At 40.8% G+C, this 21,723-nt stretch overlaps 1 protein-coding gene across 5 annotated transcripts in view; it reads left to right on the top strand.

Moving 5' to 3' along the window:
• PTPRM (protein tyrosine phosphatase receptor type M) overlaps positions 1-21,723 on the top strand; it is a gene marked incomplete at its 3' end in the record, with an annotated part of 796,072 nt that overhangs the window by 615,900 nt on the left and 158,449 nt on the right. For all 5 annotated transcript variants that reach the window (XM_084252855.1, XM_084252854.1, XM_084252853.1 and 2 more), the window contains one exon: positions 14,569-14,720. In XM_084252855.1, the coding sequence (XP_084108981.1) occupies positions 14,569-14,720 (152 nt within the window). The remainder of the gene's footprint in view (positions 1-14,568; positions 14,721-21,723) is intronic.

Genomic DNA, 21,723 nt, shown 5'->3' with positions numbered 1-21,723 from the left:
TCTCTCCACTCAACTGGTCACCCTGAAATAGAGTATATACATAGGAAACTGAGATAAATATTTGATTCCCTTTGTCTTCCAGTTGCAGAGTGAACTGATGTCATAAAAACTTTGTACAATGACTAATGGTGTCAGACTCAGGGATTTTAATATGTGTTACATGTTTGAATACCACAAAATAATTAGTTTAGAAGTTTAGACTATCTCATTTTTGGCCAATCAGTTGTTTTGACTCCTTGAAGTTGTCTCTAGTGAGTTTTTGACATGACTGCAGAACACCTTATGAGAGAGTTTACTAACTTCTGCTATGACTGCATGTTCTCCACCTGTCTTGTGTATTGTCTGCCCCGTGACTGGACTCAGCCATTTTCCAAGAAATTCTCATTTCTTTCAGTGGAAAATAATGTTTAGAATCCACAATCTGGCTGCCAGGGTTGATTATTGAACCAGGCCAGCCAGGCCAAAATAAATTTAGATTTATTTTGGTATCTTTATCTATATAAAAAAGAAACCTAGGGCCTCCCTGGTGGCGCAAGAGGTTAAGATGCAGCTGTCCGCAGCTTCTGCAGCATGAGTTCGATCCCCGGCTGGCCAGGGAGCAACCCATATGGCACAGAAGATCTCTCTTGACTGGCCTGCTGCTCCCCTCAGCAGTGTACTTCGGTCAACCAGCCTGTTCTGTTCCCCACTCTGTCTCTGCTGAATCCTGTCACTCCTGCCACACACCTCTGGCTTGTACCCCAGCTCTTGTATGCATAAATAAATAAAATCTTTAAAAAAAAGAAAAGAAACCTAAAAATTCAGAATGAGAATAAATATTTTTGAGGTCTGATTTTTTTATATCTTTATAGGGGAGAAAAGATAATTTTGACCACAAAGTAGCCATCATTTGGGATAAATTAATAGGAAAATGTAGACCTCAGTGAGGGAAGAATGGTTGATAGATAAGTTGGTGTTTTAAAAAATCAAATGCTTAGTCAAATGACGATAGGTCTGCTTCTGAGTGGTAAAATATTAAAATTTTAGTGTTTGATTTAAAAAAGCTTGTATTAGGGCAGCCATTGTGGCATGAGTTCAATCCCCGGTCAGGAAGCTGACCCACATATGCCAGAGCAGACCTCTCCTCTCTGACCTGCTGCTCCTCTCAGCAGTGTATTTCAGTAGATCCACCTGTTCTGCTCCCCACTCTGTCTCTGGCAAATCTTCTCATGCCCAGTACCTCTGGCCTACACCCCAGTTCTTGTATTGCCCCAGTTCTTTGAAAAAAAAAAAGTTTGTATTATCTTTCTATTACTGATATAACAAATTACTATATGCTTAGTGGCTCAAACAACACTAGTTGTCATCTTAGAATTCTGTAAGTCTGAAGTCTCACTTGACTAAAATGAAAGTTTTCACAGGATTGTGTTCCTTCTGAAGACTCTACAGAAGAATCTGTGTCTTTGCTTTTTTTAACTTCTAGAGCCCACACACATTATTTAGCGGATGGCTCCTTCCTCCAGCTTCAAAGTCAGCAAGTTGGGTTGAGTCCCTCTAACATCACATCTCTCTGATGTTCTGTTCTGCCACTTAACATGTCCTGTGATGACATGGGGCCACCTGGATAAGTAAGATAATCTCCCTATTAAGGTCAGCCAGTTCCTTTTTCAGCCTTAGTTACATTTGCTATGTAATCTGTGTGTACATTCATAGATTCTGACATTAGGATGTGCACATCTTCGAAGAGCTGTTCTGCCCAGTGAATACGATCTCCATCCAGGCACAGAGGGACGTCCCTTCCTGGGTTAAAGCTAGTATCTGGGGAGCAATTTCTTTTAGTTGCTGTGTTCCATGCCTGGTGACAGAACCCTTAAAGAAATAGGTTGTAATTGCTTCTGAATAAATTAACCAGCAGCTATATTTTAAATGTGAAATAGTTTTTTAAATTTTTATTTCCTCCTTTATGTTTATTAATTTCTTGGATACTTAGTTCTGCATATTCAAGGGATCACCTAGATTTTATGATCATGTCACTGTTTGAATTAGGATACAGAGCATGCAATTTTCTGTTTATTGCTTTCCTGTTTCCCTATTTGCTAACACCAGTGGTTTACTCTGTTTTCATTAGACAGGCAATCTAGTATTTTAGGGAACATGGCAAGCTTCATCAAGAGAAAGCTGGGCATACTATTCCACTATGACATGCATTAAAATTTCTCTCTCACTTGTATTCATAATCTGATAGCAGAACGTATACCAATGTAGTCTTGCTGCACAGTGACATTTTTGAAATCATTAAATTTCAGGACAATGTGCACACATGGACTTCAGCAACATAAGCTGACTGTGAATGGGGACCCACTCTCACTAATGTCACTTTATTCCCATTTTGCTCTACTGCAGATTGTAGCCATTTCATATTTTCTGTGCCCTCACTGGATCTGATCCCTCTGGATTCATATTGCTTTGATGTGAAAAATAAAACTAAACAAAATATTGCTAACGATGACAGATACTGCATCTGTTATTTTTACTGCTGACATTTTGTGTTTAAAAATCTTCAGATGGTTTGGAAAATTGTACTAGGTGCTTCCGTGAGCTGGGAGTTACTCCCCAGTGGATGAGTGTCTGTCAGGAGGACTCTCTTGGCAGCTGGTATTGGAGAACACCATTGCGTACGTTTGCTGGGTCTTCCTGCAGCATGCGTTTTGAGAAGCCCACCTCAAAACACCATCAACCAGTTACAAAATAGGAGCTCACCCTTTGGGCACACAAGCCAGATGGGGGAAGTGGGACCACAGGAATTTGTCCTGGGTAGGAAAAAAAAAAACCTAAAAAATAGGAAAGATACCTGAGTAAAGAAGTAAGAATGAGTGTATCTCAGGATTGACCCAGAAGCTTTCCCTTCAAGGCTTCTATATAAATATTGTTAAATGGAAGCTACAAATAAAAGCTGTGGTGGTGTTTTGTTTTTTTTTTTAAATTCCTCTTTGCTATTTAGAAAACTTCAAAGGTAAAAAAAAAAACACCTACATCCATGAATTGATTATGTTTTTTCAACTGCCAGGGTCCTTTTCATTCTTCCCACAAACTGGAAAGCTGTACACCATGAGAAGTGCTTCCCATCTCTAAGCACTGGCCTAGGAGCCTTCAGAGTTATTACATGTACAACAGAGTCATTCTCTCTCTCTCTCTCTCTCTCTCTCTCTCTCTCTCTCTCTCTCTCTCTCAGTCTCTCACACACGCACACACACACATAACATGCACAACATTAACCATGTATTTTTTATGATCAGGAAATGAGTATTGTGATTCATCAAATAATCAGTTAATAAAAGCAAGTAGAAATGCTTGTTAAGTTCCTACCATGTCCTCGACACGGCCCTAGAACAGGGAATAAACAACAGAAAAGGTTAAGATCCTCAGCAGTCATGCAGCTGACACTAACTTTTGCCTAGAAACATAGTAAATTGCCTATTGGGTGAGAATAAAAACAGTGACTCAAACTATATAAGGATAATGTTGTCAAATAAGAGGCTCCTTTGAAATTCAAGGGTGAGGAAAAGTTTCCTTTTTATCAGGTGAACACTGTACTGTCAAAAAGCTTTAAGTACTTTAGCTCCCTTCAGAAAACAGCAGGCGCTAGTTCTTTTATCTTTTCAATCGTATATTTTTATTAAGATAGTATTGATTCACAATACTGTGTATGATTTGGAGGTTTAAATTCACACCTCTTCACCAAAACACCCACATTTCAACCAGAAACCCCAGGTTCTCCCCACACACCCCATCCCATAGCCTCAATTCTACAGTCAGATTTGGAGGGTTCATTTTGGTTCAGTTTTGTCTGTTCCTTTATTTTGTTTCTTTATATTTCATGATTGTAGTCATTTGGTGTTAGTTGGTCTTTGTCCTCTGACTTATTCACTTAGTATAATTCCCTTTGGTTCCAACCATGTTGTTGCAAGTGACAAGATTTCATCTTTTTTTTTAATAACTGGGTAATTTTCCATTGTGTATTTATACACATCTTCTTAATCTATTCAGCCATCCTTAGGCTCTTAGGTTGTTACTATAAGCAGGCTATTGTAAATAGGTCTGCAGTAAATATAGGTGTACATGTATCCTTTTGAATTGGTGTTTTTATATTCTTTGTGTAAATGCTTAGTAATCTATTTTTGATATTTTGAGAAATCCCCATACTGTTTCCCACATGGACTAGACCAGGCTACATTCCCACCAACAGTTTATGGGGGTTCCTTTTTCTCTAGATCCTCCATCAAAACATTTCTTTTATTTGGTTGATATTTTGTATTTTTTAATATGGGTCATTCTCTCAAGTGGAGATGCTATCTCCTTGTGGTTTTGATTTGCATCTCCCTGATGATAAATGATGATAAATGATGATAAGCAGTTTTATGGGCCTATTGTTTTGAGGGTTTTTTTGCTGTGCAGAAGTTTTCCCTTTGATGTAGTCCCATTTGTTTATTTTTTCTTTTGTTTGCTTTGTCATTGGAGTCCAGTCCCCAGAAAATCTCTGGAACCTGTGTGGTGGAATTTTGTGTTTGTCTTTTTCTCTGTATTTTATGGTTTCAGATCTTATATCCAAGGCCATGTAAAATAACATTTAACAATGTTAATTCTTCCAATCCAATCCATTTCCTTGTGCCTTCTTCTATTTCTTTTAACATCTTAGAGTTTTCATTGTACTGGGTTTTTACCTCCTTTGTCAAGTTTATCAGTAGCTACTTAATTATTTTTTGTATTATTGTAAATAGGATTGTTTTTTGACTTCTAGTTGATTTTTGCAGAGCAACTGATACTCATATGTTGATTTTGTAGCCCAACAGGCTCTGTCCTTAACCAAGAATTTGTTCCAAATATAAAAATATGTGTGGATGTTGAAATTGTTTTGATTCTCACATATTGATTTTAATAAGCTCATGAATTTTGTTGCAATAAGTAACATAAGAATCCCGCCCCAATAATTATTGCAACTCATGGTAATAATGATTGTTGGAAGATATGTATCATGATTTTGAAGAGATCTGTATTGCAATAGATCAATCTATGGAAGATGTGTCTCAGGATTTTGAAGAGACCTGTATTGCAATACATGCAATTTGAACTTTTTTAAAAGGAAGTCAGCCTTTTCTAAATATTTTATTTCCAACCTCTATGTGTGAGAAACACTAATTTTTATTAAATTAATATGACTTTTATTTGAGCTTTGTCAACATGAAATGTGTATATTTGTTTATGTGTGTGTTCAGACAACCTGATGGCCACACGCCTGAGAGGGGTATACATGGTTCTTTGCTTCTCTTGCCCTGCTGTGTGCTCCTCTTCAGACACTCTGACTTGCCATTGGAACATTCTAGGCCATATCTGTCACCAAAAATAAAGTTGTAACATACAGTGATATGCTAATAAAATCTGACCCCACTTCTCAGTTGCAGGGAGGGAAGGTAAATATCAAAATCCTCCTCCAGTCTTCATTTAGCCACATCAGTTATCATTTTATCTCACTACAGTCAGGAGGTAAACTCTGAAATAGTACCCCAACAAAAATCAAAATTCTAACTTTCCTTAAAATGAAACTATAGTCTTTATGGAAAATATATGCCATTTTTATTGTCAATGTTTGCTACTCAGTGTAAACAAGAAAGCAGCTGGGTAGGTAATGAATACACTCCTATGTCTATAAGAACTGGAATGAATGAATTGAAGTGATGATACAGTTATCAACTATGTTAGAATAACTCTTACTTTTGTCAACAACTCTAAAATTCCAGCTGGCAAAGTAAACTAACATTTATTTTCAGTGTCCAGATTAAAACAACCAATAATGTTTGGTTGGTAATACAAATGAGAGTCTCACAGAGATGATTTTATCTCAACATAAGAAAACAAAATGAGATGTCTCGAGTTTTCTAGCCATGGCTCTTAGAAGACTTAATGCTATTTTGCCTCAGTTTTCATCTCTCTAAAATGGGTATAGTAATAATTTGCTCAGTGGCCTGTTGTAAGACTTAAAATATTTGGGCCTCCCATGGTGGCGCAGGCAGTTGAGTGCAGCACTGTGAAGCTGTCTGCAGCCTCTGCAGCGTTGGTTTGATCCTGGAGGCCGACTAGGGTCCCACATGGTGTGGCAGACCTCTCCTGTTGCACCTGCTGCTCCCCTCAGCAGTGTATTTCGTCAGTCTGCCTGTTCTGTTCCCGGCTCTGTCTCTGGTGAATCCTCTCACCCTTCCGCGAATCTGGCCTGTACCCCGGTTCTTATATAAATAAATAAATAAATCTTTTTAAAAAAAGACTTAAAATATTTAATATAAACTGTTTTATTCTTCTGAAGCCCCACATTAAATTTTTATATTTATTATTCTCTTTGTTTTTCTATCAGCTCTTAAAATTTTAGTTTTTTGAAGCTGAAATAATTAAATGTTACAGCACTGGATTTTTTTCCTTAAACTTTTACCTTTAAAAATAACATTATTTGTCTTTTTCTTTCTGGCTTTTTTCGCTGAGCATGATCCCTTCCAGCTCCATCCATGTTGCTGCAAATTGCATGTGTTTATCTTTTTTGAATGCTGAGTAATATTCCATGGTGTATATGTACCACATCTTCTTGATCCAGTCATCAATTTTGGGGCATTTGGGTTGTTCCCATAGCTTAGCTATAGTAAATAATGCTGCATTAAACATAGGGGTGCAGGTGCCCTTTTGAATTAATGATTCTATGTCCTTTGGGTAAATACCTAGAAGTGGAATTGCTGGATCATATTGAAGCTCCATCTTTAGCAGGTTGAGGAATCTCCACACAGCTTTCCAAAGAAAAATGCTGGATGGTCTCATTCAAAGCAGGAATTTAGAAAACCTAAATAAGGGACCAGGAAAAAGACTCATTATAATAAAAGTAAAAATCAAAATCAACAAGCAACTATAAACTAGAGACACACTACAGGAGGTGGGGAAGGGAAGAGGGATTAGGGTCAAAATAAGGGGGTGGGAATTGTATGGGGAATATAACCAAGATGAAAATGCATACATTGTGCAAAAATGAAAAATGATGTAAAAAATATAAAAAATAAAATAAAATAATAAAAAATTTAATAAAAGAAATGAAAAAAAACAGCATTATTTGGTAATTCTCACAAATCCATCTTTTAGAGGACATCCCCTGACTTATTTAGGTTTATTCAGCTGCATCTGGGCAATTTGGTGTAATGTATGCATTCTTTGACCCAACCCGTATCTATTTCATCCCTACTGTGAGAAAAATTAAATACTTCTTCTCTGTTCCAGTGTCTGCTCCAGTTCTTAATTAAGTGTAAAGCACACAGCTAATTGTAGAGGCCAGGACCAGAAAGCATTTGCCTTTTTATTTTTATGTCTATATGAGATTTGCAAATCCTCAAGTTTATCTACCGTGTAGAATATTAAGTGGCAAATAGTTTTAAAGTAAAGACATTTTTTTCTATATGCAATGATTAATCTTCAGGTCAGCACTACAAAGTTATTTCTCATTTATGACCTTGTTGCACATAACCCAACATGGCAGGATTTCTAACGGGATGGGGGTGGAGGCCATCATGCTCTTGGGGAACCAAGTCTTATAACCCTGAGTTGCAATAAACATGGGGTCCTTATTGATGGTGACCCTTGGATATTTTCCCCTTGCATCTGGTTGGTGTCGAGGGAGAACATGCCTTTCCTTCCTGATTCACAATTGTCACTTAGTTAAGTCTCAGAGAGGGAAGTAGGAAGAGAGATTTCATCTTTCCTTCCAACAGTGTTGTACTTGAGTCTCCTAATTAACAGTCATTTATCCTGCAGCTCTTCCTTCCATAGGACACATCGCTGAAGAGTTCCTTCTTCACCATATTGTCTCCCCGTTCTGATTCAAACCTGCCAAGAAGTTGCCTTTAATTTTCCTCACCCCATTCCTTGTTATTTTTTTTTTTTACTCTTATGCTAGGAAAAAAATATATCTGGAAATATTGAAGTATAATAAACATATGGGACCATCCATTTAATATGAAACTATCTCACATTTCTTTCCTTTCCCGTATGCATTTTAGCTTGGAAATTTAAGGCTATCACTGTTGTTTTCTCCCTCTATTTATTTTCAGGCAGTATTGCATCTTTCAGAGACTTGGTTTTTTTTTATTTTTTTAAGTAGTTTTGGATTTACAACAAAATTGAGCAGAAGGTGCAGAGATTTTGCTTTTGCCTCCTCCCACCTACTGCGCACACAGCCTCTCCCTTAATATCCATCATATCAGCAGTTCATTTGTTATGATAAGTTAGCCTACAATGACATGTCATTATCACTCAAAGTTCATAAACTTAAGGATTCAGTCTTTTTTTCTTTTAAAGATTTATTTATTTATACAAGCACTGGGTACAGTCAGAAGTGCAAGTGCATGAGGGTGAGAGAATTCACCAGAGCCAGAGGGGAGAGCAGAGCAGGAAGACTGATGAAGTACACTGCTGAGGGAGCAGCTGGTGGCAGGAGAGGTCTGTGCACCATGTGGGACCCTCACAGGAGGCCGGAGATCAAACCGGCGCTGCAGAGGCTGCGGGCAGCTTCACGGCCCAGCACTCAACCAGTGAGCCACCAGGGGAGGCCCATGATTCATTCCTGACGTTATACATGTTATGTTTTTGACAAATGTATGGTGATATGTATTACCTTTATAGTATCATATAGAATAGTTTTATTGCCCTAAAAAAGCTTCTATACTATTTGGCTATTCTACCCTTCCCCACCAGCCCCTGGCTTGAAGTAATCTTTTTACTGTCTCCATAGTTTTGCCTTTTCCAGAATGTCATACAGTTGGTATCACATAGCATGTAGCCTTTTCAGATTGACTTATATAAACTTTATATAAACTTTGGAATCAGTTTGTTCATGTGCACAAAATAATTTGCCAAGATTTTTATTGGGATTACATTGATTCCATAGATCAAATTCTGGAGAATTAATGCCTTGATAATTTTGAGTCTCACTATTCATGAGCATGGATTACCTCTCCTTTCATTAATATCTCTTTGATTTATTTCATGAGAGTTTTGTAGTTTTCCTTATGTAGGTCTTGTATATAGTCATTAAGTTTAAACCTAAGTAGTTTATTTGGGGAGTTGATAATTGTATTGCATATTTAAGTTAAAATCCCACTTATACCATTGTTGGTATGTAAGAACAAGACTGGCTTTTGTATATTAACCTTGTATACTCAATCTTGTTATAATCAACTATCAATTCAAGGAGCTTGTTTGGTCAATACTTACCAATACCGCAAATAATCATGCCATCTGCAAAAAAAGAGACAACTCTGGAGGCCTCTCTGGTGGCGCAAGGGGTTAAGTTTCAGCACTATGAAGCCATCCGCAGCCACTGCAGCACAAGTTCAATCCCCATCCAGGGAGCTAACCCACATGGCACATCAGACCCCTCCTGTCTTATCCACTGCTCTGCTCAGCATTGTATTTCAATCTGCTTGTTCTGATCCCCCCTCTGTCTCTGATGAATCCTCTTACCACCCCTCCCCACACCTCTGGCCTACACCCCAGCTCTTGTAAGCATAAATAAATAAATCTTTTTAAAAAAGACAACTTTATTTTTTCCTTATTAAACAATATCCTTTTATTTCCTTTTCTTGCCTTACTGTGTTAGCTCAAGCTTCCAATATCATGGTGAAAAAGGAATAATGGGAGGAAAAATCGTTACCTTGTGCCCAGTCTTTGTGGGAAAATTTTGTTTCTCATCATGAAGTATAACTTAGATATAAGTTTTTTGTAGCTGTATTTCATCAAGTTGCAGAAGTCCACTTCTACTCCTAGTTTGCTAAGAAGTTCTTGTCATGAAGGGGTATTGAATTTTGTCACATGCTTTTTCTGAATCTATTGAAATCATCAAGTGATTCTTCTTTAGCCTGTTGTTGTAATGAACTACATTAATTGTAGTTTGAATCTTAAACCAGCCTTTCATACCTGGAATAAACCCCACTTGGCTGTGGTGTGTAACTCTTTTTTTTTTTTTAAAGATTTATTTTATTTATTTATACAAGCACTGGGTACAGTCAGAGGCACAGGAGGGTGAGAGAATTCACCAGAGCCAGAATGGAGAGTAGAACAGGCAGAGTGACGAAGTACACTGCTGAGGGGAGCAGCGGGCGTGACAGGAGAGGTCTGCACGCCATGTGGGACTCTCGCCCAGCAGCCGGGGATCGAACTGGTGCTACAGAGACTGCAGGCAGCTTCGCAACCCAGCGCTCAACCGCTGCACCACCGGGGAGGCCCTAACTCTTTATATATACCTATTTGTTTCTGTAATTTGAGGGGCAGCACATTTTCCTGTGACATCGTTATCTGATGAATCTAAGAAGCTATTGATTTTCAGACTTTTACTTGGTGTTAGAACAGAACAATTATTCCCAGGCTTCTTCTGTATACTATATATCAGAAGTTGTTTGTTTAATTTTTTATGATTTATCCTTACATATTGGTAGCAACTTTTAAAATTATTACTAAGGACCTTTGAGATTAATGCAGTTTAAATGTAGAGGTTAGAGACAAAAATATTTCAGTCAAACCATTTGTTAAAATGAAAATGGAAAATAAATTTACTTGTGTTTTTAGATAAGATTGCAAAGAAAATTGCCTTTAGTAGTTTCCCTAATCAAAATACTTTACTTCATTAAGCTCACAAATTTTTCCGATAGTTTTAATAGTTTTCAGTTGAAAAAACAACACAAATAATGAAACTCAAAGCCCAAAGTGGAAGGTAAAGAGAAAACTCCAAGTTATCCAGTCATACCCAAGGCTCAATGCTAAATCTCTTCCTTCTCAACCATCTGTAATTATAAACTACAACATTTGGCTGTGATTAGAAACAAATGAAAATCCTAAGCAATGGTTCAAAACCAACCAAGCCACTTTTGATAAATAGGTTGTAGAAAAACTCTCCCTACTAATTCTTTGGTCTGAGCATGACTTGCTCTATTTTTTTTTTTTTTGATTTGTTTTTATTTGTTCATGTATACAAGAGCTGAGGTGCAAGTCAGAGGTGTGGAAAGTGAGAGGATTCACCAGAGGCAGTGGGGAGCAGAATAGGCAGATTTACTGAAATACGCTGCTAAAGGAAGCAGCAGGCAAAATAGAAGAGGTCTGTTTTGCCATGTGGGTTAGCTCCCTGGCCGGGGATCGAACTCATGCAGCAGTGGCTAAAATAGCTTGATAGTGCTGAGAGTTTAACCCCTGTGCCACCAAGGAGGCCCAGTGACTCACTCTATTAACAAGTACATTGAACACCCTTTGTCTGTCTATAAAACCAAGGTACTTGCAAATTAGTCCTACTTTTTCAAACATAGTATGTATTTATTTATGTAATAACAGACTATCATACTTGAAAGTACATTGGTAATAATCATAATATAACTTATAAGGAAATGTAAATTAATGAAATTCTTTATTAGAGACAGCACATTATTTTAGAATGAGTACCTTTGGAGTCAGAGAGACCTAAGGTGCAATCCTAACTCAATGGTTTGGATGAGTACCTAACTTCTCTGATACTTAGTTCCCTCATCTGTGGAATAGGAAGTAAGCATATAAACTCTTACAGTGTTCCTACGGTTAAATGAGATAATACTGTTAACTTCTACTCCCTTCCATTCCAGTACAATTAAGATTCTAAGTGCTAGAGTTAACGGAGAGCAGAAGTGTCAGAAATATGCTTTCTGTGGGCCGTACAGTATTTAAATTTGTCTTAATTTGAATTATTTGATAACACTTAAAAATTAAGAGTTCACATAAAATCTGGATTTCTGGTTCCTCCTGAAATGTCGTGTCTGCAACCTTCATGAGCCGTCAATCTGCTGGAGCTGAGCAGCTCTTTCTTCCTCCATTTCTCCCATCTCCACCACTTGTTGTCATACACTTATCTCACTCACTTACATGACCTGCCTGGCCTGGGTGAATTATTGGTATTTGTGACATCTGATGGGAGTAAAATGTGCTTAAAGGGTAAGATTACCAGAGAAGGCTTTTGTCGTGTACACTGTGAGGTGGGCTTTGAAAAGGGGTCATGGGCAAAGAGTATGTACTTGATGGACGTGAGTGTAAATAAAGCTGCAGGCCTCTGACTGGACTTCTATTTGATATGTGCACTCTCATGAGTTCTTCCTGAATTTTTGTGTGTGTGCTTAAAAAAGATGAACAATGAACTGTATAGCTTAGCATCACTGGAATTAGTTCACACATATGGAGGACTAGAAAGGAGAAGGGCCTTTTCTGGTGTGGCTTAATTTTTATTGGCACACACATGCCAACACACACACTCACTTAAACACCTTTACCACCACCTCCTATCAACAATGCCAGAACACATTTTCTGTCACTTCCTAACCTGTAAGCATGAGAGGAATACAAGCAAGAAAGGACAAGCAGGGAAGTCTGTGAACTTGACTATACCTTCCTTCATAAACACAACAAAAGAGAATATTGAGGCAATTATTTGCATAAATCAGTCCAAAGTAAAAGAAATTCCAGCAAGATGGGGACGTTTTGCCTGAATTATGGAGCTAATTATCTCAGTCCTCCACTTTAGTGTTCCTGGGGAGACCTGGCCGAAGAATGCTTTGCTGGTGAGCTGGCGGGTCTGGAAGTGGAGGAAAAATGTGTTATTTTAACAGCAGCTATGGAGCAGGAGCCTGATGCTGTCTCTGTCCAGAACACCTGTTGAAGATTTCCAGGCACAGACCCTGGCTTGCAGACCAGCACTGTTGACTGAAAAGAGGGGCTCTAGAGAAGATGAGCATGGTCTGCTCCTGGCAAAAGGCATGCCAGTACCCAAAGGGGTCACATTAGCTTACTTCTCATACTTTTACAACTGTGACTCTGACATAGAAGTTGTAGATGATTTTTATTTTTCTGTTTAAAATGTATCTTTTTTCAAACAACTTTTGGTAATAAAAATGGCACCTTATTAATGAAACCCTTCTGCCTTAAAGTATGAAATTAAAAGATTATTATAACTACAGGCAAGAAAGCATTTGGTTTATGTGGCATTTGTGTATGATAATAAAAATTATCCATATGGTCTAACATTGACTATGCCTTACATTGCATTAGTAATCACCTAATATGAGAGTGATTTTGATTATATAGCTCATTTTAAATTCTGGTGTGTCCTAGGTCAATGAGAACCAAACAGATTTACTAAAAATAGCCGCCATCTTCTTTTGTGAATGTTGCTAGGTGCTTAGGCAGAATTAACATTTCAGGACATGTTTTTGGTATTATGATGCTATAGTCTTCTTATACTTTCTCACTTTGTACCTTCTTAAGAATTTCCATTTTTTTTTTTTTTCGGGTCTGATTTGGGTGCATGAAACAAACTCCAATAGTAAGAGCTATAAAAATGTGTTTCATCCTTCTATTTGTATGTAGGCTTTAATGGTTTTTCTCCAGGTGTCTGTAACTTTAGATTATGAGCTTTGGGTAGTGAACAAGCAGGATGCAGAGGCCAGAATTAAGCTATGTCTTTTTTTTTAAGATTTATTTATGCATACAATAACTGGGGTACAGGCCAGAGGTGTGGGGGAAGAGGTGAGAGGATTCACTAGAGACAGAGTGGGGAGCAGAACAGGTAGATGAACTAAAATTCACTGCTGAGGGGAGCAGCGGGCGAGTCAGGAAATGTCTGCTGTGCCATGTGGGTAGCTCCCTGGCCAGGGATCAAACTAGTGCTGCAGTGGCTGGGGAGACCTTCATGGGTTGTGTCTTAACTCCTTGCGCCACCAGGGGGGCCCTAAGCTATGTCTTTAAAAGAATTGGAAGTCTCTCTGCCTTCCTCCACCTTTTGCACTGAGTGAGGAACTATAGGGCTTATTCCTCTGCTAAACTTCCCAGAAAAGCCAACGACTTTTTTGCAAGTTTACCTTCTGTTGACAGATCTTGATGGAAAACTAATCTGGGTATATGTGGGTCTTGGCCCAGTATCATGGTGACCAGGACATGCCCCTGCACTGCTTCTGAGCCCTGAGCTACTCTGTCCTGGGTCACAGACACTCCCTGTGCATGTCTTCCAACTATTATTTCTTCTCCACCCACCCTAGATTTATTCTTTATTTCTATAATATGCTTATTAGATTCACCCTTGGATTGTTTCTGTTTTATTTGGCAAATATTTGCCAGAGGGATACACTTCCAGATACAGAGTGTCTGGATACAACATTACAGAAAAATAATTTAGAAAAGTTAACAACTCTAGGAGCTTGTCACTAGACTGTGATTGTGCTATGGTGGGGTCAGTTTGAATCTAACTCATAGTAGGAGAAACAACATCATGTTTTAGGCTGTACATTCCTAATATCACTGGATTTTTAAGGCTAGGCAGAGGATGTTCTTCATCTCTGTGTATCTGCAGCTGGTAGAGAACCTGACATCTAGAAGGCACCATAAATTAACGTTATGAATGAATGCAGTTACTCCATAGAAATTATTCTCGATTATTGAACAATACACATGCCTACACTCCATTTTCCATTCCCACGCATAATATAATGAACTCTTTGTCCTAAGGAAACTGGCCAAGAAGCGGAAGGAGACAATGAGCAGCACCCGGCAAGAGATGACTGTGATGGTGAATTCAATGGATAAGAGCTATGCCGAGCAAGGCACAAACTGCGATGAGGCTTTCTCCTTCATGGACACGCACAACCTCAACGGGAGATGTAAGTGCCTGTGTTTCTCAGCCTTTACTACATCTCTGGTTTCCTGGGATCCAGATAGTATAGGGGAACTAAAAGAAAAAACTCCCTAAAGAATTTCTTATGGTTTCCCCAGCCCCTTTCAATAGTCCTGAAAATTCTTTACATGCTGTGGTTGCTCAGGAGAGTTATTCTGAGAGAGACAGGGCCAGATCAGAAAGTCAGGGAGCCACAGGTACGTTTCTATAAAGAGCTAGAGAGTGATCGCATGAAGGCTCCTTTCCTCCTGAAGAGAAAGTCACCTGCTTCTCATCATTCTTTTTGTTGTTTAGATCCTATTTGTGAGCTAGCCAGGTGTGGAATTACACAAGGGAAGCCTGTTATAAAGCAGTTCACTAAATGGCAGTAACAAGTTAATTTTTTATTTGTTAGCTGACAGGTTCTGCCTTTATTATAGGGCTATTAGTGGCAATTAATAAGTTAAACTGTATTTCTACTTCACAAGCCTTACATTTTACACCAGGTGGGTAAACCGAGCTCAGCTAATACCTTTCCATACTACCACCTGTGATCCAAGTACAAGGCTTTATTTTTAGGAAGCTACCAGTTAGATTGATTATCTGAAATACAGAAGTGGTTTTGTCCCTCGTAATCGTCTCAGAGACCAGAAATAAATTCATGGTCTATGGCTGACTCTGGTTCCCAGCCTGCTGGGTTCAAGGTCAGTGACTGCTTTATCATGTGAAGTCGTGGCTACATTATCAGTATATTGGTCAGCATGCGGATGGAATGAAAGTGTAGCTGCCAATTAGTAAGAAAAATGCATAAAAGCTGGGGGCCTGGTGACTATGAAGCCCAGAAACACTGTCTCTGCAAGAGGTGGCTGATACCATGTGGACAAGGTGAGCTTTTGCCCTGCCTGCCCGCTTGGTCCTCCCTGATTCTGCAGCTCTCCTCATCCATTCTCGTCAGGCACAGCATGGCCAACCCATGTATTTCCTGCCACAGCCAGGCTTCCTAGGGTTTAGTCACTTACTTTTTTTTGCTTAGAGTGGCTACAGCTGCCCACTTATTCCTCCTTAGAGGCGCTGTTTATTATCTCTACTTAGACACCTGGCTTGGTGGAGGAGCATGCAGTAGACACCATGGGGGTGGGGATTTAGGACAAACTCCTCATCCCTAGTCCCATGTCATTTTCAGTGTAGGTTCCCAAATCTGTGGTACTTTAGTGTACCACAAACTGCATCTCATCTTTTCAATAAATTTCTGCACTTTCTTGCAGCAAATACTGGATTTTTTCATTTTAAAAACTATAATGCATTTGGGCTTCCCCTGGTGGCGCAGTGGTTGAGCACTGGGTTGCGAGGCTGCCCGCAGCCTCTGCAGTGCCAGTTCGATCCCCGGCCACCGGCGAGGGTCCCACAAAAAAAAAAAAAAAACCCTATAATGCATTTGACTGCAAAATTTAAATAACTTATGATGCATTAGTTGTGGGTCGAGGTGGGAGAGGTCCTCCCCAGGACAGACAAGGTTAGTATCATCAAAGAAATTATTTATTGAACATCAGTATAAAAAGGACACACAGAAATACATTCTCACTTTCCAAGATAATCCATTAATGTTCTAAACTTTCAATTTCATGGTGAAATTCTTCACGAATAAATTTACTTGGAATTACCTGCCCAAAGAGCAGAATGCTATGTTAGGACCTTCTGGGCTTTTGAAGTTTGAACAACAGGGAATATTTGCCTCTGGACAGGAAATTTAATTTGGCAGTTACTTTTACTTTTTTTTTTAAAGATTTATTTATTCATTTACACAAGAACTGGGTGTAGGGGCAGGAATGACACTGAGCAGGTTTTCTGATCCAGCAGACCGGGTAAAGGAGGAGTCAGAGTCCTCAGTGGCTTTTGCAGGTCTTTTATTTAGATTTACCAGGCATATGGCAGGTAGGGGTGCTGTGGGGCCGGGAGGCTGGCAGTCCTCCCAGCCCCCCACAAATCCTCACTATCTGGGCTCTCTCTGGCGTTCTCTGTTTCTCTTCTTCTCTCGGCTTCCGTTCGTTCTTGGCTTCTGCTGGCATCCCCATGATGCCGCCCTTATAAACTCAGTCTCTCAGCCCAGGTGTACCCACTCCAGGTGCCCGCCATCAGGCATGCATTCAGGACCACAGGGTTCCCTCATCTATCCTAATGGCGGGAGGGCAGAAAAGCCTGATACTTTTTCCTTACCCTACAGCTCACCCCTCAGGTTTTCTGCCATAAAATCTACACAAGTCACATACATTTTTCTTGGCAATAGAACACTGCAGACATGGCCCACAAAAACAAATAATATACATCACAATAGAACAACAAAATACATAAAATACAACAGAACACAAATAATTCCAGGCAGGGCACCAGCCTAGTGGCAAAAGACAATTATTGGCACCAGCAGATAAGCCACCAAATCTGCTGCCGAAGGCACTGCTCATACGAGGGAGGGGAACCACTCAGACATCTCTGTCACATGCCAGGAGCTGTCAGGCTTCCTGGCCTTCTCTGGCTGTAGTCTCAGCTACAAGCCACACACCGCATCCACCCCCCAGGATGCACTCGCTCTGGGATTGGCAATTCTATTCTACTATTGGGGGTAATCGCCAACCCTCAGGGTTTCTGTCTGCAGTCGCTCCAACACTCGGCTTTCATAGCCACCAATGCGACACGCAGACCCCTGCACTCAGGCCAACCCACTGCACAAGCACATGGGGCGGGGATCCAAACTCTACATGCGGCCTCTCTTGGGTCCCCTCTTCAGCTTGGGCTCCACCCCAAGCCACGTTCCCCACCCGTCCCTCAAGGACGGGTTCCTTAGCTCCTCACCCTCACTCGAGAATGAGCCGGGCATCACCCGCAGGTGATTTTACGAGACTCACTGGCCTTCCTCAGCTTACTTAGTGCTCAACAGCCACTCAGGGCTTCCCAAACTTAGCATCAGCACCCGCTTTTGTCTTCTCAGTTGGCTTTTCTCCTCTGCCTGGCTGCTGGGCATACACAGGCTGCTTTTGGCTCTCAAGGCCCACTGGCCACCCCCAGATTCCCATCTCCTGGGGTGTACAAACAATAGCACCCTCTCCCAGGATACCAAAAACTTAACTTGCCAAAGTCCCTCTGCCTTCAGGCGGGATTGTCAATCCAAGTTCATCAGTCGAAGTCCATTAGGCCTCTCCCTGCCATCAGCACTGGTGAGCTCCAAATCATGGTCCTCTCTCCCCGACGATTCTGCTGCCTCAGGGGTTGTTGGCTGGTCTTCTCGGGCGTCTCCTCCATGCAAGGTCTCGTCCTGCAGCTCCCAGACCTTGCCCATCTTCTTTGCCGCCATGGCGCCTCCAGCACTGTCACAGGCAAACACAGTCTGTTACTCCTTAGTCCCTCCAGGTCTTCAGAGGGCTCCATACCCATCTGCATGGATCATCTTGCCAACTTATGTCAATTGTAGGGGCAGGAAGGGACACTGAGCAGGTTTTCTGATCCAGCAGACCGGGTAAAGGAGGAGTCAGAGTCCTCAATGGCTTTTGCAGATATTTTATTTATATTTACTAGTCATATGTCAGGCAGGGGTGCTGGGGGGCCAGGAGGCTGGAAGTCCTCCCAGCTTCCAGTAAATCCTCACTCTATCTGGGCTCTCTCTGGCGTTCTCCGTTTCTCTTCTTCTCTCAGCTTCTGGCCATTCTTGGCTTCTGCTGGTATCCCCGTGACGCCGCCCTTATAAACTCAGTCTCTCAGCCCAGGTGTACCCACTTCAGGTGCCCACCATCAGGCATGCATTCAGGACCACAGGGTTCCCTCATCTATACTAATGGCGGGAGGGCAAAAAAGCCTGATACTTTTTCCTTACCCTACACCACGGTACAGGCCAGATGCGTGGGAGGGTGAGGATTTGCCAGAGACAGAGCAGGGAGCAGAACAGGCAGACTGACGAAATACACTGCTGAGGGGAGCAGCAGGTGAGACAGGAGAGGTCTGCCGCGCCATGTGGGACCCTCACCGGCCAGCCGGAATCAAACTGGTGCTGCAGAGGCTGCGGACAGCTTCACACAGCGCAGCGCTCAACTGCCTGTGCCACCAGGGGAGGCCCTTTGGCAGTTACTTTTAAAAAATAAAATGGTTGTGTCTGTGGAAATCCCAAAATACTCCTGCAGTGAGGACTACCGCAGAAGCCTTTGGCTCCGCTGCCCTCTGCATTATGTGTCTCTTGCACCAAAGCCAAGAGTGGAAACAGAGCCATGGGCATTCCACTCTTAGAGCAAGGAGGGGGACTCTTTGATCCCATGCCATCAAGTGATCCCCGTGGCAGACTTTGTTATTAATACCCTTTTAATGCCTTTAAAATGTAACGGTGTAGGGCAGGAAGACCACAGTGCAGGTTTTCTAGGATCCCAGGCAGAAAGGATAAAGGAGGAGTCAGAGTCCTCAGTGGTTTTTTGCAGGTTTTTTTATTGGGGTTCACCAGGCATACGGCGGGCAGGGCTACTGGGGGGCTGGGAGGCCTGCCAGCCTCCCACTCTGGGCTCTCGGGCCTTCTCTCAGCTTCTGCTTCTCTTGCTTCTCTCTCGGCTTCTCTTTTGGCTTCTGCTGGCATCCCTGTGACTCCGTCCTTAAAAAGCACAGTCTTAGGGCCTCCCCGGTGGCGCAGCAGTTGAGCGCTGGGTTGCGAAGCTGCCCGTGGCCTCTGCAATGCCGGCTCCATCCCCAGCTGCTCCCAGGCCACCGGAGGAGGGTCCCACATGGTGCGCAGACCTCTCCTGCCGCCTGCTGCTCCCCTCAGCAGTGTACTTCGGTCCTTCTGCCTGTTCTGCTCCCCGCTCTGGCTCTGGTGAATTCTCTCACCCTCCCGCGCTTCTGACTGTACCCAGTGCTTGTATAAACAAAACAAACAAACAAATAAATAAATAAATAAAACATGCCTCTATTAAAAAAAAAAAAAGCACAGTCTTCGCCCAGGTGAATCCCATGTACCTATGCCCACCCCCTATTCCAGGTGCCCGCCATCAGGCATGCATTCAGGACCACAGGGTTCCGTCATCTGTCCTGATGGCGGAAGGGCAGAAAAGCCTGACATTTTCTTTACCCGACAAACGGACTCTGGGGGAGGACTGTGGGTGCCTTGGTTGTGGGTGTGGTGTAGTAACATACACCTGATGATTGTGATCCTATACCTCTAAATCATATACAGCATTGTAAACCAGCATTGCCTCAATAGCCATAAATGTATCAATTAATACTTCTGTATCATATCTTGCAAGACAAATATTCAATAGACCAAGAGCCTGTAGCTGTAAGTCTATTACAAATCTGAATATGTTTGAGATCTTTCAAAGTTGGGAGAAAATGCTGGCAGTTGGGAATTGAGTAGCTTTTAGAAATGAAACATTGGGGTGGGGGAAAGCTTGGGGAATTAAAAAAATAAACATGAGTATATTTATGAGAGTGGAGAATAATCCATCCACCAAAGCTGTGTGAGTAGTGCCATCATTTTTAACATGTTATAAAAATGGGAAGAATAGATTTATATTATGGAAATGTGTTTAACTTTTATACTGAAAGTCAAAGAATTTAAAATGTCTTTTTTAAGGTGAAAATAAACAAAGTTGTTTTATATCTGCTTTGCACATTCTTCCCAGGCTTATAGAAATGCCTACAGGTAACAGACATTATTTAATCTCACCAACTCTAGCATGTTTCAGAAGCACTCAGCATCCCACCATAAACATGCATTTGAAATATAATTCTTTCCTAGTATAGAGAAATATCTTATAAATAACAGACATCCTGGGTCCTGGTCCTTTTTCTTTCATTTACTAATTCTACACTTTAAAATATAAACACAGGCAAAAACACTGTTCTAACAGAACTATTCCACGAAAGTTAAAATATGTTAACATGTCATCAGAATAAGATAGTATGTAATGTGCACACATAATATCTGCACTTGATAGTATTTCCCATAATAGTAATTGAGTACTAGCGTCCTGATCAGAAACTCAGTATTAAATGAATCTTATAAATTGTATCAGAGTAGTTAAGATTTAGATGTATGTTTAACTAACATAAGCACCTGAACACATTCAAATCATTTATCTTTATACCTAATTTCATTAAAGGGTTTTTAAAGCACTAATCAATTAAGACATTGAGGGGAGTTAAAAAAAAACTACTTTAAAAATAGGAAATACCCATTTCCAATGGAATCATAAATTAGATGGGGTTGCTTTCCCCTCAATAACAGTAAGGCATAGAAGTAGAAGGTATAATAGTTAAATCTTTTTTTTTTTAAAGATTTATTTATTTATACAAGCACTGGGTACAGTCAGAAGTGCGGGAGGGTGAGAGAATTCACCAGAGCCAGAGCAGGGAGCAGAGCAGGCAGAAGGACCAAAGTACACTGCTGAGGGGAGCAGTGGGCGGCAGGGGAGGTCTGCGGGCCATGTGGGACCCTCCTCCGGTGGCCGGGGAGCAGCCGGGGATCGAACCGGCGTTGCAGAGGCTGCGGGCAGCTTCGCAACCCAGCGCTCAACCGCTGCGCCACCGGGGAGGCCCGATAATAGTTAAATCTTAAGTGAATGTTTCAGAGGAGTATTTCAAAGAAAAATAAGAACTTCATAAGGATTGAAAAGATATCACATCTTGACCTTGACCTTTTGGCTAAGATCAAGTGCAGTATAAGGATTGAAAAGACTAATACAACAATATGTAGGCATGTGGCTTTCACCTTAAATGTAGCAAGCGTGAAACATCACTTTTATTTTTATAAACCAAGTCATAGCATTGTGGAAAACTATGAATATCTAAATTAAAAGGAAGGAGACAATTTAGAAAGCTACAAAAACTTGGACCTTCAGAATATTCTTCAAATGTCACGTGTAGACACATTCTCCTACTCTTAGTTGCAAAAAAAAAAAATAAGCTCAACATGATGGTAGAATTCTATAGTCTAGAAATCTAATGAATTTAAGGTTTCACAATGGCAGCTGTGATTAGATTGG

This window comes from Talpa europaea, assembly GCF_964194135.1.
Source record: "Talpa europaea genome assembly, chromosome: 13".
Taxonomy (NCBI): domain Eukaryota; kingdom Metazoa; phylum Chordata; class Mammalia; order Eulipotyphla; family Talpidae; genus Talpa; species Talpa europaea.
This window is presented reverse-complemented; position numbering and strand designations above follow the sequence as displayed.